We start from the raw sequence: 12,030 nt of genomic DNA, 5'->3' as shown, positions 1-12,030 counted from the left end.
AAGCAGCTTTCTTCCCTTCTGGAACCACCCACTGTAGCTCCGGATTGGCCGTGGTCTGTCACGCGGCCTCCAGCGGCACCCAACTGGAGGCTGCTCACCCACTGACCTTGCGTCGCCGCCGCCACCTGTGCGCGAGTTCGTGGCTGCCTCTAGGGTGCTGCGGCTTTGCGGTACCTGCTGTCTCCCTCGGACCTCGGGGAACGTGAGGTTTAGCGGCCGGGGCCGCTCCGCACGGGCGCTGGGCTCTCCGCAATGCGCAGAGGCGGCGAGGACAAGGGGAAGCCGAGGTTGTGTCGGGAAGCCCCACGTCGTTCCCCGTGCGCTCCTGGGTCCTCGTAAGTCCCCGGGCTGGGAACGATCAGAACTTAAGGTGTCGGGGGCTCGGCCCACTGGGACTACTGGCCTTGTTGGGGGTCAGAGTACATTGGCCAGAATTCTGGGGTTCTGGCCACTGTTCCCCACTTGTTAATGCGTCTGCAATCACGCATCCACGGGGGTAGGATGGGCAGTGGAGAGTGAGTTAAAGGAAGGGACCCTGTCTGATCCTTCTCTGAATTTTGCCGCTACAGCAAAGGTGGGCAGCTCTGAGGCTTGTAGGAATTCAGCTTGAAAAGTCCCTTCACTTTTTCATTTCCCCCCTGTGAAGGACCCAGATATGGAATTTGCTGAGGACAAAGAAGGTAGACACTTGAGGCCTTGGCTCTACATATAAAAACCTAAACCACTGAGCCCCCAGAGAATGGCAATATCTCTAAGTGGAGAGTAGGGGACATGGCTAAAGAAAACCACAGCACACTGTGCCTTGTACGTATGCCTGTATATATTTAGAAACTGATCCAGTATGAAAGTTTTCTGTATGAAGCATCTAAATATTGACTCTTAGTGTTTAAGTGCTTTAATCATGATTATATTTCCACTTTGTAAAACCAGCCTGCACAGCCGATGGCTTGCAAATGCCTCATCACGATAAGCTGGGCAGGTGGGCCTTGCTGAGTGGGACCACCTCACCTTCTGGAGAAAGGAGGGTTGCCCAGGCTCCACCAGCCTGCGCCCCTATCCCTTCACCCACAGAGTCACTGTAGAGATGACCATCTGGCCTGATTTGGGGGCCCCAAGGCAGAAGAAGGGCTGCAGGGGGCCAGGGAAGGCAGGCTGAGTGTAGCTATGCAGGTGGGACCCATCGTTCGCATTGTAGAAGGCCAGCTCTCCAGCTTCAAAATCCAGGAAGATGCCCATGTGGCTCGGAGGCTCGGCCAGTGTGACGGGAGTTGGGGGAAACGCGGCAGGTGCGTACCTCTTTCCCTTGCATAGCTGCACCACCCAGAACCCATTTTCTGGGGACTTGGGGACCCTGTTCCTCCGGCTCACATTGTCCCTGCACACGCCCAGGGCCCACAGTGCATCACCGGTGAGGTTCATGCCCACCTCCCAGTAGTGCCTCCCTGAGGAGTAGATCTCTTGGCCAACCGCACAGGGATAGGCGAGGAACCTGTCCTTGCCACAGGGTGTGCCATCCATCGGGGTGCTCAGGTAGCGCCTCTGGCGGCTCTCATACAAGAGGAGGTAGGGGTATGCCGTGGAGGGGTCGGGCACCACATCCTCTGGAGACAGGCCCAGGGTAGAGGGGAGAGGGGGGCCTTTCAGGGTCAGTGTGGGGAGGGCAAGGCCCTAGCAGGGGCCGTTCCTCCTAACCCCCACCCAGGCCTCCCTTTGGCTGAGTTCAGCCGTGAACCTGGAGTTAACTGCATGATCCTATACCCCAGCTGTGGGTATTGGCAGTGCCAAGGAGATGGGGCTGGGGTACCATTTGGGGAACCCCTCTCCTGTTGGTGGCTCTTGCTTTGAGTGGCTGAGAGCAGGGTGGGGCATTGCCAAGAGCCCCTGGGCCCCCACTTACCTTGGAAACTCTTGAGGACCTCTATCTGCCCTGGGACCCTACAGATGGTCTTCAGCATGATGGAGGTAGCCTCTGGGTACTGCACACTCAGGCTGCTCTTCCTCCAGTGGATACAGGTCTCACTGTTCCCTCCAGCCACACTAACAGTCCTCCCTGCGCCCATCACCACCCCCACTGCAGATGGTACGTACCTGCTGAGGAGGCCTTTCATATCCTTCAAAAGACATGGAAGAAAGCAGAGACTGGCAGGGTCTGTGGTGTTCCCAAGCACCCCATGTTGACATTTGGCCAGAAGAGCTAGAGGGGCTTTATGTGTTGCCATGGCCCCATTTCCAGTTTCTACAGAGTAATCCTGTCTTGGCTATGCACAGTATCATTTATCTAACTTTCCTGGGCCTCCTCTTCCCCATCACAATGAATGAGGACCCAGGGAAGCTGTCCAGCTCATGACACACCATGAAAGCCTCTGTGGGCCTCGGGCCTTGAGTGGATCAGGAGTCAGTTTAGTGGGTTGCAAATAGATTACATTTTGATATAAGGCAAAGTATTCTCCCAAAGGTAGACAGAGTGTATAATCTGTTGTCAACACCAGGATACTTATTGGCAACAAAACCCACAGGATGCTGGGATAACAGGCATATAAACTGACTGACCCAGGCATCCTGGGAGATCTAGATACCCTGCGTGTGGCATTTGCTTCAGTTGTATAAACACATTCCTGTGAATATGTGTATAATGACTCGCAATGTGAAATGTGTTTTATTGCTGTGGAGCCCCTCGCTCTGCACACTTGAACCAGTTACCCCCTTTTCAGCCAGTATAAACTGCCCCTTCCAGGACCTCAGTGTGCAGGCCCATCCCTGGTAGGCCAGCTGTACCCTCTCCCTACTTCCACAGCTGGCAGGTGCGATCGTGTGACTTGCTCTTGCCTGTGAAGTCACCAGTGCCTCTCTGGGGCCAATATGCCCGTGCCCTGCATCCTTGTGTGGACAACAGCTGCCCTCAAGCCACATCCCTGGGCTATGAAGGAGATGAACACAGCCCAGTAGGACTGAAGCCTGTCGTGGGCTGAATTGGCTCCCTCCCCAGATTCATCTATTGTGGAGCTCAAACCCCGAAGCACCTCAGTATGAGTGTATATGGAGATAAGGCCTTAAAGATGTGATTATGATAAAATCAGATCATTAGGGTGAGCTGCAATCCAGTCTGACGATATCTTCATAAGAGGAGGCTATCAGGGCATAGATTGTATACAGAGGAATGACTATGTGAGGACACAGGGAGAATATGGCTCACAAGCCAAGGAGAGGTCCCAGGAGAAGCCAACTGTGCCCACAACTTGCGCTCAGACTTTCAGCCTTCAGGAGTGTGAGAAAGAAATGTGTGTTGTTTAAACCACCCGACCTGTGGTGTTTGTTACACAGCCTGAGCTGACTGAGACAGAGCCTTCCCCGTTGGCCTGAATCTGTTGCCTCAGGTCAGCCCACCCTGACTGTACCTGACCCAGAGCTCAAGTCCCCATCCACCCACCCACCCCCCCAGCCAGGTACACAGGCGTGCCATCTCACCTGCAGCATCTGGAGCGGTGTGTGCTCATTTCTGTCCTCCAGCTGCAGGAGCAGCCTCTCTAAGGAGTGACTCTGCTGCTTCAGTGAGGCTGTGCTCTCCTGCAGCTTTGCCACTGTCTCCTCCTCCTCCTTTTTCAGGGCCTGGAGCAGGCGCTGCTTCTCCTCCATCAGGAAGAGGCCCATCTTCTCAAACTCGACCATGATGCGCTCCCTCCGCTCCTTCACCTTCTCCTGTGTGGGGGTGGGTGGGCTCCTGGAGGTGAGCCCCACCCAGGGCCCTACCACCCCTGGTGCCTGCTTTCACACCAGCTTGGAAGGGCTGCTCTGGCAACAATGGCACATCTCCCCTGGATCCCAGTGACCCACAGAAAACCAGCCAAGCAAGGCTGGAAGCCAGGGATCACACAGAGGCCCCCCTGAATGTCACTGGGGCATAATTTTACTCCAAGCCCCAAATGGCAACATCCAAGTGCCTGTGCGCTCTTGCTCGCTGCATCTTTCAAATGGCCAGCCTGTGCTGAGGGCACCGTTCTCAGTCCTGATTTGGCAGGAACTCTGTGAAAACCATTGCCTTTCTGGGGTCCTGTGTTCTCATCCACACAGGACAGTGATTTCCCCCTCAAGGGGCTTCACAGGTCGGGAGGCCTGTGGGGGCCTGGCTGGGCCTTCCCCGCCCTGCCTGGCTGCTGTGTGTGGTGGCCCTGGTACCTACCTGCCACTCGGCCAAGGTGTGTTCCTCCTTGGCTTGCAGCTTTTCCGTCTTCATCATCTCCTCTCGAAGATGCTCCATGTCCTCCTCCAGCTTCAACTGTGGTGCACCCAAACCACGGGATTTGGGGGTCAGTGGGCCCCCCGCATGCCCCACATCCAGACAGTGCCCTCTGAAGCAGAACCACCCTGAACCATCCTAATGGGGTGCAAGGGATGGAAATATGCCACCCCAAAATCTGTCCCTTTGGCAGAAGGATTATTTTGAGCTGGAGGCAATTAAGAATCAACAGATGCAGAAAGATGCTTTCCAGGGGCTCCCATTATCTGACCAGAAGCACCTCACTGGGGATAGTTTGTGCCCACAAAGAAGACGGTAAGTTGGTGTCAAGATGAACCTACACAAAAACCCCCTATCTTCCTTTACTTTCTCCCTATATATATTTCTGCTGTCACCTGAATGTTTGTGTCCCTCCGACACCCAAAGTCATATATGGAAGCCCTAACTCCCCATGTGACGGCAGAGGTGGGGCCTTTGAGAGGCGACGAGGTCATGACAGTGGGACCCACATGGATGGGATTAGTGCCGTTATAAAAGAGACCCGAGAGAGGACAGCGAGATGCTGGCCGTGTGTGCGCCAGAAAGGGACTCTCACCTGAGTGTGCTCATCTCTGACGTCAGCCTCCAACTGTGAGCAATACATTGCTGCTTATAAGCCACCCAGTCTGTGGAATTCTGTTACTGAGACACCTTCCCACAGTCTGCCACCCTTGGGAGCCTGCAACCTTTACCTTTGTCCTGTTGCTTTTCTCCAAATGTACTGTTCTTTGTTAAGATGCCCAAGTTCTAATTGACTTTTTTTTTTTTAAACTGTTGTTGCAGTCTCTCCCAAGTGACTGGCATAGCAGACATATGTTAGTAAATGGTTTGCCTTTCTCTTCAATTTGTCTTTGCTCAATCTAATTCATGGGCCCCCAGCCACAGAGCCTCAGGTGGATGGAGGGAAAAGGCTCCCCTCCCCCTGCCTGTCAGGGGGTTGCCTGGTTTGCCCACCCCGATGGCTGCACAAGGACCAGGGAATGTGGATGGGGCTGGGTGGGGACTTGGTCAATCTGGACTCCTGCATAATCATAGAGGTGACACCGAGATGGCATGGCCCCCAACCTGCTCTGTTCTGGAGTAAAGGAACACTTCCACCGTGTGGGCCTGCATATGGGGCTGTTTGTTACAGCAGCCGTTCTCTGCTAATACCGTCCTTGACATGTGCGCATACTTGGGCACCCTTGTCCCCTGTTCTGGCCCCTAGCCAGGACCCACCTTGTACTCTTGCACGGCCTCCTCGATAGGGACCACCCTGTGGGGCCGGTGTTCCTGGGACTCCCTGCAGATGATGCAGATGGGCCTCTGGTCATCCTCACAGAAGAGTTTGAGCAACTCTCGGTGTACCTGGCACAGGTCCCTGCTCTGGGGACTGGGGTGCTGCCGCACCATCTCGGCCACCTTGGTCAGCAGACGGTTGGGCCGCAGGTTCCTCTGGGGGGACAGCTCGCGGCACTCAGGGCAGGGAAAGGAGCCCTTCCGCTTTCTCCTCTTTTTCTGGCCTCTGGCCTTCTCCCAGGTCAGCTGGATGCACTCTCGGCAGAAATTGTGACCACAGGTGGTCATCACGGGGTCTGTGAAGTAGTCAAGACAGATGGAGCACGTGGCCTCCTCCTGCAGCTTTCTGGCAAGTTCCACAGCATCCATGGCGCCTGGGGAAGGAATAGAGTGTCCTGCCACATCCTCTGCCTGCAGCCCTGAGCTCTTCAGTGGCACTCTCTTGGCCTCCTTTTGAAGATGGGAGTCTGAACCTGGTGGGGTTTTAGGGTACCATGACTCACCTTCAATAAAGGGCACAAATGTCTCTCTGGAAGCTGACAAAGACCCTGTCCTTCAGCAAACCCCAGCCAGCTTCCCCTGAGCTGTAGGCCTGTCTTTGGCTGGCCCCACCCGGTTTCACAGTACTCCAGCTGTGATATGTGATCTAGTTCCTCATCCCCCACCTATAATGAATTGATGTCCTTGACCCTCCTTAAGCAAGAATCCTCTTAGGCCTGTTTAGCAATAAGCCCCGTCCTTATGGCACCTCTGGGTGATTTTCCATCACTGACCACCATCACTCCGCTCCTTGGCTACAGATCTGCAGCTGTCTCAGCTGCATTCAGAGATGACACTGCGACAATCTTGAATAGTCTTGCTTACCGTTTTAACAAGCACATAGGTTTCTCTTTAACAGAACTCCGCAGAACAAAGGCAAAAGGGAGTTTAAGAGGAAACATCTCTCTCATTAGGGAGCAGGGTTGACAAAGTTTTTCTCTTTAACCAGCACTTGCTCAGGCTCCAGAATTTTCCAACCAAGCCTTGGACTTACACGTCGGTCTCTACGCTGTTCAAGTTTAGAAGAAATCCCACTAGGTGGGTTTAACCAGACCCCCCGCCCCGACCACCACTCCCTGCTACTAAGATGTTTCCTCCTAGTAACTTCTTGTAACTGGCCCTACCCTACTCCTTAAAAATCCCCACTGGCCCATGCTGTATTCAGAACTGAACTTCACAATTCTATATAGAAGGTCTAGTTCTATATAGAACCCCAGTTTCTATGCTAATATCTTTCTTCCTATTTCAATAGTCCCAAATAAAACCTGTTTTTACCCCTGTACCATCCAGCTCTGATTTTCCTTGACAAGGAGCAGTGCAGAAAAGATAAAGGAGGGCCATTTACACGCACACATGCTCACACACATACCCAGGAACACACATGTACACGTGCATGCATGTTTACACACTGGCACACACACACAAAGGCACATGCAGAGGCACCTGGACACATGCACCAACATCTGAACACAAACACACATACACACACACTCTGGGGTTGTAATAGCCATGACTTGATACAGTGGAGATCCAATCCTGGATGTACTTCACAGGGTGGTGGTTAGGGCTGACTTAGAGTGGATTTAAACATCATTTCTGAATTATTAATGCAAGCACTGTCCAGGTTCCCTTCTATGCAGTCTGCAACTATGGCGGCTGGATTCTGCAGATTCCTGAATCCCTGACGTTGGTTCACTTTGTCTCTGGGAAGAGCCTTTGGCGTGAGTCTCTCCCTCTGCTCTCAGCTGCCCTTCGTCCCGACTGCTGCCCACCCAGCAGAAGCTGGGTGAGAGTGGGGCAGTCTGGGCACTAGGCTCTGGCTCAGGTTCTGGGGGAAGCCATCCAAGGGCTCTGGGCCAGTAATGGCGGACAGGCCTTCCTTGACCCTGGAATGTTACTCTGTAAATGCAGGGCTAAAATAGCTGGCTCCTCTGGTTCCAGTCAAAGCTATGGTTTTTCCAGTAGTCATGTATGGATGTGAGAGTTGGACTGTGAAGAAAGCTGAGTGCTGAAGAATTGATGCTTTTGAACTGTGGTGTTGGAGAAGACTCTTGAGAGTCCCTTGGACTGCAAGGAGATCCAACCAGTCCATTCTAAAGGAGATCAGTCCTGGGTGTTCTTTGGAAGGAATGACGCTAAAGCTCAAACTCCAGTACTTTGGCCACATCATGTGAAGAGTTGGCTCACTGGAAAAGACTCTGATGCTGGAAGGGATTGGGGGCAGGAGGAAAAGGGGACGACAGAGGATGAGATGGCTGGATGGCATCACCCACTCAATGGACCTGAGTTTGAGTGACCTCTGGGAGATGGTGATGGACAGGGAGGCCTGAACTGAACTGAACTGAACTGGTTCCAGTTTACAACCACCTTCAAAGCTGGGACAGCCGCTCCACGAGGGCAGAGGGTGCACGGGGTCCCAACCGGAGCCTCAGCACCCACAAGGTGACCACCCGCCGGCTCCCTCAAGGGGGTGATACTTACGGGGTAAAGCGATGCACGCTGCACCTCGCCAGGCACCCTCCAAACACAGCCCAGGAAAGCCTGCTTTGGGGCGATGGAAACTACCCGGGCGGGAATCCTAGGGCGCCGGGCTTCGGGCTTTGTGGCGTCAGCAGGAGCCCGAGGTCGAGGGGCGGGGCCGTAATCAGGTTGGGGACGGGGAGGTTTCGTTGGCGAGCGGCTGTCAGCAGCCTAGGGATGGGGGCAGGATTCTCCTGATGGGTAAGGAGCCCTTACAGAGCTGGCCGGAGCTGAGGGGGCGGGGGAAGGAGCGGAAACAGGGCAGGGTGTGGGGTTAGGTAGTCAGGCGGAAGGGGGAGGGATAGACGGTGGTGGGAGCCTTGTTGTCTGCGGAGGGGAAGACGTGTGGGGCGGCAGGGAGCGGATCCCATATTGGGAGGGGCGTGAGGACGGAAGGGGCAGCGGGGGTCAGGCACACTTCGGTGGAGATGGAGGGGGTCTCTGGTCGACCGGAGGCTCCAGGTCTCCCGGGGCTCCGCACCCCGCCTGGCTGGCTGAACTGTGTGTATTTCTGCTAACATTTCCAAGACAGAGTCCAGTGGTTCAAGGCTCAGGGCAGCGAGTGGGGTTGGGGGCCAGAAAGCTAGTTGAATGAGGCAATATGTGTGTTAGTCGTTCAGCCTTGTCCGACTCTTTGCGACCACAGGGACTGTAAGCCCCTGCAGGCTCTCGGTTGCTGATTAGAATCCCCTGAAAGTCCCTGAGCCTGCTCTGCATGTAAGGTGAGTCTGGGCTGACAGTTTCTTTCAATTTAGAAAATAGAATCACAGGATTTTAAAAACATTTCTTTCTCTGTTCTTGTTAACTGTGTGTAACTCTTTTTTTTTTTTTTTCTGGCTAAATAAGCCTGTGGCCCATCTCATATATCAAGAACGATTCAAAGACCTAGGAGCATTTCTGAAATGTAATCATTTCTCAGAGTCCTGGGAGGATATGGACCTACCTTGTCATCTAACTTCAAATCATTTTTGATCATAATTGCAGGAGAAAATTAGCAACATTATCATGAAGACATGAAAGTAACAGGTTGTATTCACTTAGCCATAGGAAAAGAAGAGGTTCCCTTCCATCTCTGCACCCCTTGGGATCAGCATCGCGTTCTTGTTCTAATTCAATAAGAAAACTTGTTTTTTTCTTTTTTCTTTCCCTTTCTCTTCTCTGTGAGTGGTTTTCTGGGTTGGGAGCAGATTTTGTTGTACATTTCCCCATTAATGTGCAGCAAAAGTTGAGAACTAACAGTGATCAGATTCAGACTCACATGTCTTTACCAAGAATATTGTGTCCAGGTGAAGGTGTGGTTGCAGGTGCTACAGAACCAAAGTTTTTTTTAAAGAACTAGCAAGACCATTAAACCTGCAACAGAGCTGGAGACCCTTGGGTCAATGTTGAGAATCTGAGACAGGGAGAGTGTGAACCATGACCCAGCATCATCTGTGCAGCTTGGTGGAAGCCTGGGGGCAGCTTTATGAGCTTCTACTACTGGCTGCAGCACCATATGCCACCTTCTCAGAAGGACACGTGGACTCAAATGATCCAGGTAACAGCACAGAATATGCATCCTTCAAGAAGCAGTTTCTGCCCCACAAGACTCCTTATTCTCTTTCCAATGTGGAAGTAGATGGAAACAGCCCGTGAGAACAAGCAGAGGGCATTCACTCATAGCTCTCTGCGACAAGGGAGATGAGCACCATCCCTTGGCAGCAATTCAGGGTCAGTCCATGGTGTGGTGTGCTTCCTCTTGGAAAAAGAGACGGTTTTAGGTGTGCCCTGATGGAGGCTTGTGGGTCTGGGAAACTGGAGCAACTGTTGGGAAGTGAAGTTCCTGGATTGTTGTTAGAGATAACAGCCTAATGTCCTGTAAGTCTGACTGATAGCAGGTTGGCTTTCTGGGCTGATTAATGTAGAGGGTATGTTGGCTTCCTGGACAGTTTTACTATGGACTGAATGTGTGCCCCTAAAATTCATATGTTGAAATGTAGCCCCTGGGAGGTGGGGCCTTTGGGAGGTTGATTAGGTTAGGAGGGTGGAGCCCTCATGAATGGGGTTAGTGCACTTAGAAAAGAGACTCCTTTCTCCCAGAGAGCTCCTTTATCCTTTCTATCAGGTAAGGACATAGCAAGAAGATGGATGTCTGTAACCCAGGAAGTAGGCCCTCGCCAGACACCAAATCAGTTGGTACCTTGCTCTTGGACTTCCAGCCTCCAGAACTGTGAGAAATAAACGTTTGTGGTTCATGAGTGGCCCTGTCATATTTTGTTATAGCAGTCAGAGCAGATTAAGACAGGACTGCTGCACATTGTGGGTCAGAGTTTTCTTTTTATATATGGATGTTCAGTCTCCCACTGGAATGAAGCTGCAGTTAGATCAGGGCCTGTCTGACCTGGGAGAGCCGTACTTCTCACCTGATGGTTTCTAGAGGAATTCGAGATTACATGTGGGGCAGTGGTTTCCTGCCCATCCTGAAGCTGTGCTGGGTGGTTCCCTCACCCTGCCTGTTTGAAGAGTTCAACTTAGCTACAGAGAATCAGCTCAGGCTGCAGTACCTGGAGACAGTAGAGGAAGGCTGTGGATCCGACAAAAAGCAGGATGGGAAACATAAAAATGTAATCTAAAACTAAGGAGTACGTGTGTTAGGGAACCATGGACTGAAACCGCCTGCTGTGACCAGGCAGCATAATAACTGCTTGCATGAGTTATCACACAACAGGAGGTCCCAAGAAGGAACACAGAGCTAATAAGCTACTGTCAAAAGGAGGGGGTACACCAGCCCATACATGTCCTGCCAAACCTCCAGAAACCTTCATGCTGAAACCCATTGTGGCTGAGGGACGCTTACACTCCCAAGGACTCTGAGTCAGACCAAACAGGGGCAACAAGCAAGAAGATTGGCCAGAGAAAACCCAGAAAGCTAACCCCATTACCATAAAACCTGAGACTGTGAGCCTCTTGGCAGAGCAGTTCTCCTGGGTTCTCTTACCTCACCATTCTCTCCCTGGGTGCCCCTTTCCAATGAAGTCTTTTGTTTTGCCAGCACATGTGTCTCCTTGGGCAATTTGTTTCTGACAGACAAAAGACCATTTTAGGCCTTGGAAGGATTCCCTCTTCCTGCAACATTTGTGTGCCTGAGTCTGTGGCCTTCAGAGCCTCACTTCACCTCATACCTGATGACATAGACTTACAACTTCATTTCTGGTTCTTTTTTCTACTTAGTCACTTTTGTAAAATTTGAATCCTTTCACTTAGAGTTTTTGTTTCCATTTATATTTGCCACTTTTAGTCAGAGGGACAGAAGCAAAAAATTAAGTCGGACTTTTTCTTTGAAATCTACAAAGCTAAGTGTAAAGGAAATATAAGCTTTCAAATGATGATTTTGATGTGTTTGTAGCATTTATTCTTCTGACCTATAGGGAAGGAACATAATTTACTATTTTAGAGGCATATGAACTAAACCAATAAAAGACAGAATAACAAAAGCATAAACATTTTATTTAATTTTATTTTTTAAAAATTTATGTGCTTGAGGGCTGCACAGACAAGAACTGTAACCCTCCCGCCCCACCACCACCACCTCGGCCAAAAAAGACTCAAGGGCCTATTTTGTTAACTGAAAAAAATATGACTTTCATGAAGTTTTATTGGGATAAAATGAGGACTACAGCCTGGGAGACAGTTTCGGATACTTCTGAGGAACTGCTTGGACGAGGTGAGGGGTGGTCAGTGTATATATGATTTTGGTGAAAGGATATACATGCAATCAAGCACACATTTTTGTATTAGGTTGCTGCTAGTCATGGAGAAGGAAATGGCAACCCACTCCAGTGTTCTTGCCTGGAGAATCCCAGGGACGGGGGAGCCTGGTGGGCTGCCATCTATGGGGTCGCACAGAGTCAGACACAACTGAAGTGACTTAGCAACAGTAG

General features: G+C 51.7%; 1 protein-coding gene and 1 long non-coding RNA gene across 3 annotated transcripts; one reads left to right on the top strand and one right to left on the bottom strand.

Moving 5' to 3' along the window:
* The first annotated feature begins 33 nt into the window (after window positions 1-33).
* Window positions 34-10,344, top strand: LOC139184020 (uncharacterized). The gene is made up of 3 exons (XR_011567434.1): window positions 34-335; window positions 3,604-8,311; window positions 8,957-10,344. It is a non-coding gene; the product is annotated as an uncharacterized lncRNA (long non-coding RNA).
* Window positions 328-5,920, bottom strand: TRIM17 (tripartite motif containing 17). Of its 2 annotated transcripts, XM_070792384.1 has the most exons (6): window positions 5,492-5,920; window positions 4,178-4,273; window positions 3,466-3,696; window positions 2,089-2,111; window positions 1,898-1,998; window positions 329-1,601 (listed from the first exon to the last, which is right to left on the bottom strand). In XM_070792384.1, the coding sequence occupies exons 1-6, from the start codon at window positions 5,918-5,920 to the stop codon at window positions 1,054-1,056; spliced, it is 1,428 nt and encodes a 475-aa protein (XP_070648485.1). In that variant the 3' UTR covers window positions 329-1,053. The 2 variants fall into 2 exon arrangements, with proteins under 2 accessions (XP_070648484.1, XP_070648485.1); XM_070792383.1 differs by having other exon boundaries at window positions 328-1,601; window positions 1,898-2,111.
* Window positions 10,345-12,030: the final 1,686 nt, after the last annotated feature.

Source organism: Bos indicus, chromosome 7 (assembly GCF_029378745.1).
Source record: "Bos indicus isolate NIAB-ARS_2022 breed Sahiwal x Tharparkar chromosome 7, NIAB-ARS_B.indTharparkar_mat_pri_1.0, whole genome shotgun sequence".
NCBI classification, from domain to species: Eukaryota; Metazoa; Chordata; class Mammalia; order Artiodactyla; family Bovidae; genus Bos; species Bos indicus.
Note: the sequence above shows the minus strand (reverse complement) of the source record. Positions and strands in the feature narration are given on the sequence as shown.

What these genes read in the sequence shown, in the direction of transcription:
- TRIM17 (XM_070792383.1), bottom strand. Translation starts at nt 5,920, where the DNA reads ATGGATGCTGTGGAACTTGCCAGAAAGCTGCAGGAGGAGGCCACGTGC. An exon ending in ACACCTTGGCCGAGTGGCAG is followed by an intron (nt 3,697 to 4,177) that starts GTAGGTACCAGG and finishes ACCCCCACACAG; the next exon opens with GAGAAGGTGAAGGAGCGGAG. An exon ending in GGTCCTCAAGAGTTTCCAAG is followed by an intron (nt 1,602 to 1,897) that starts GTAAGTGGGGGC and finishes GCCTGTCTCCAG; the next exon opens with AGGATGTGGTGCCCGACCCC.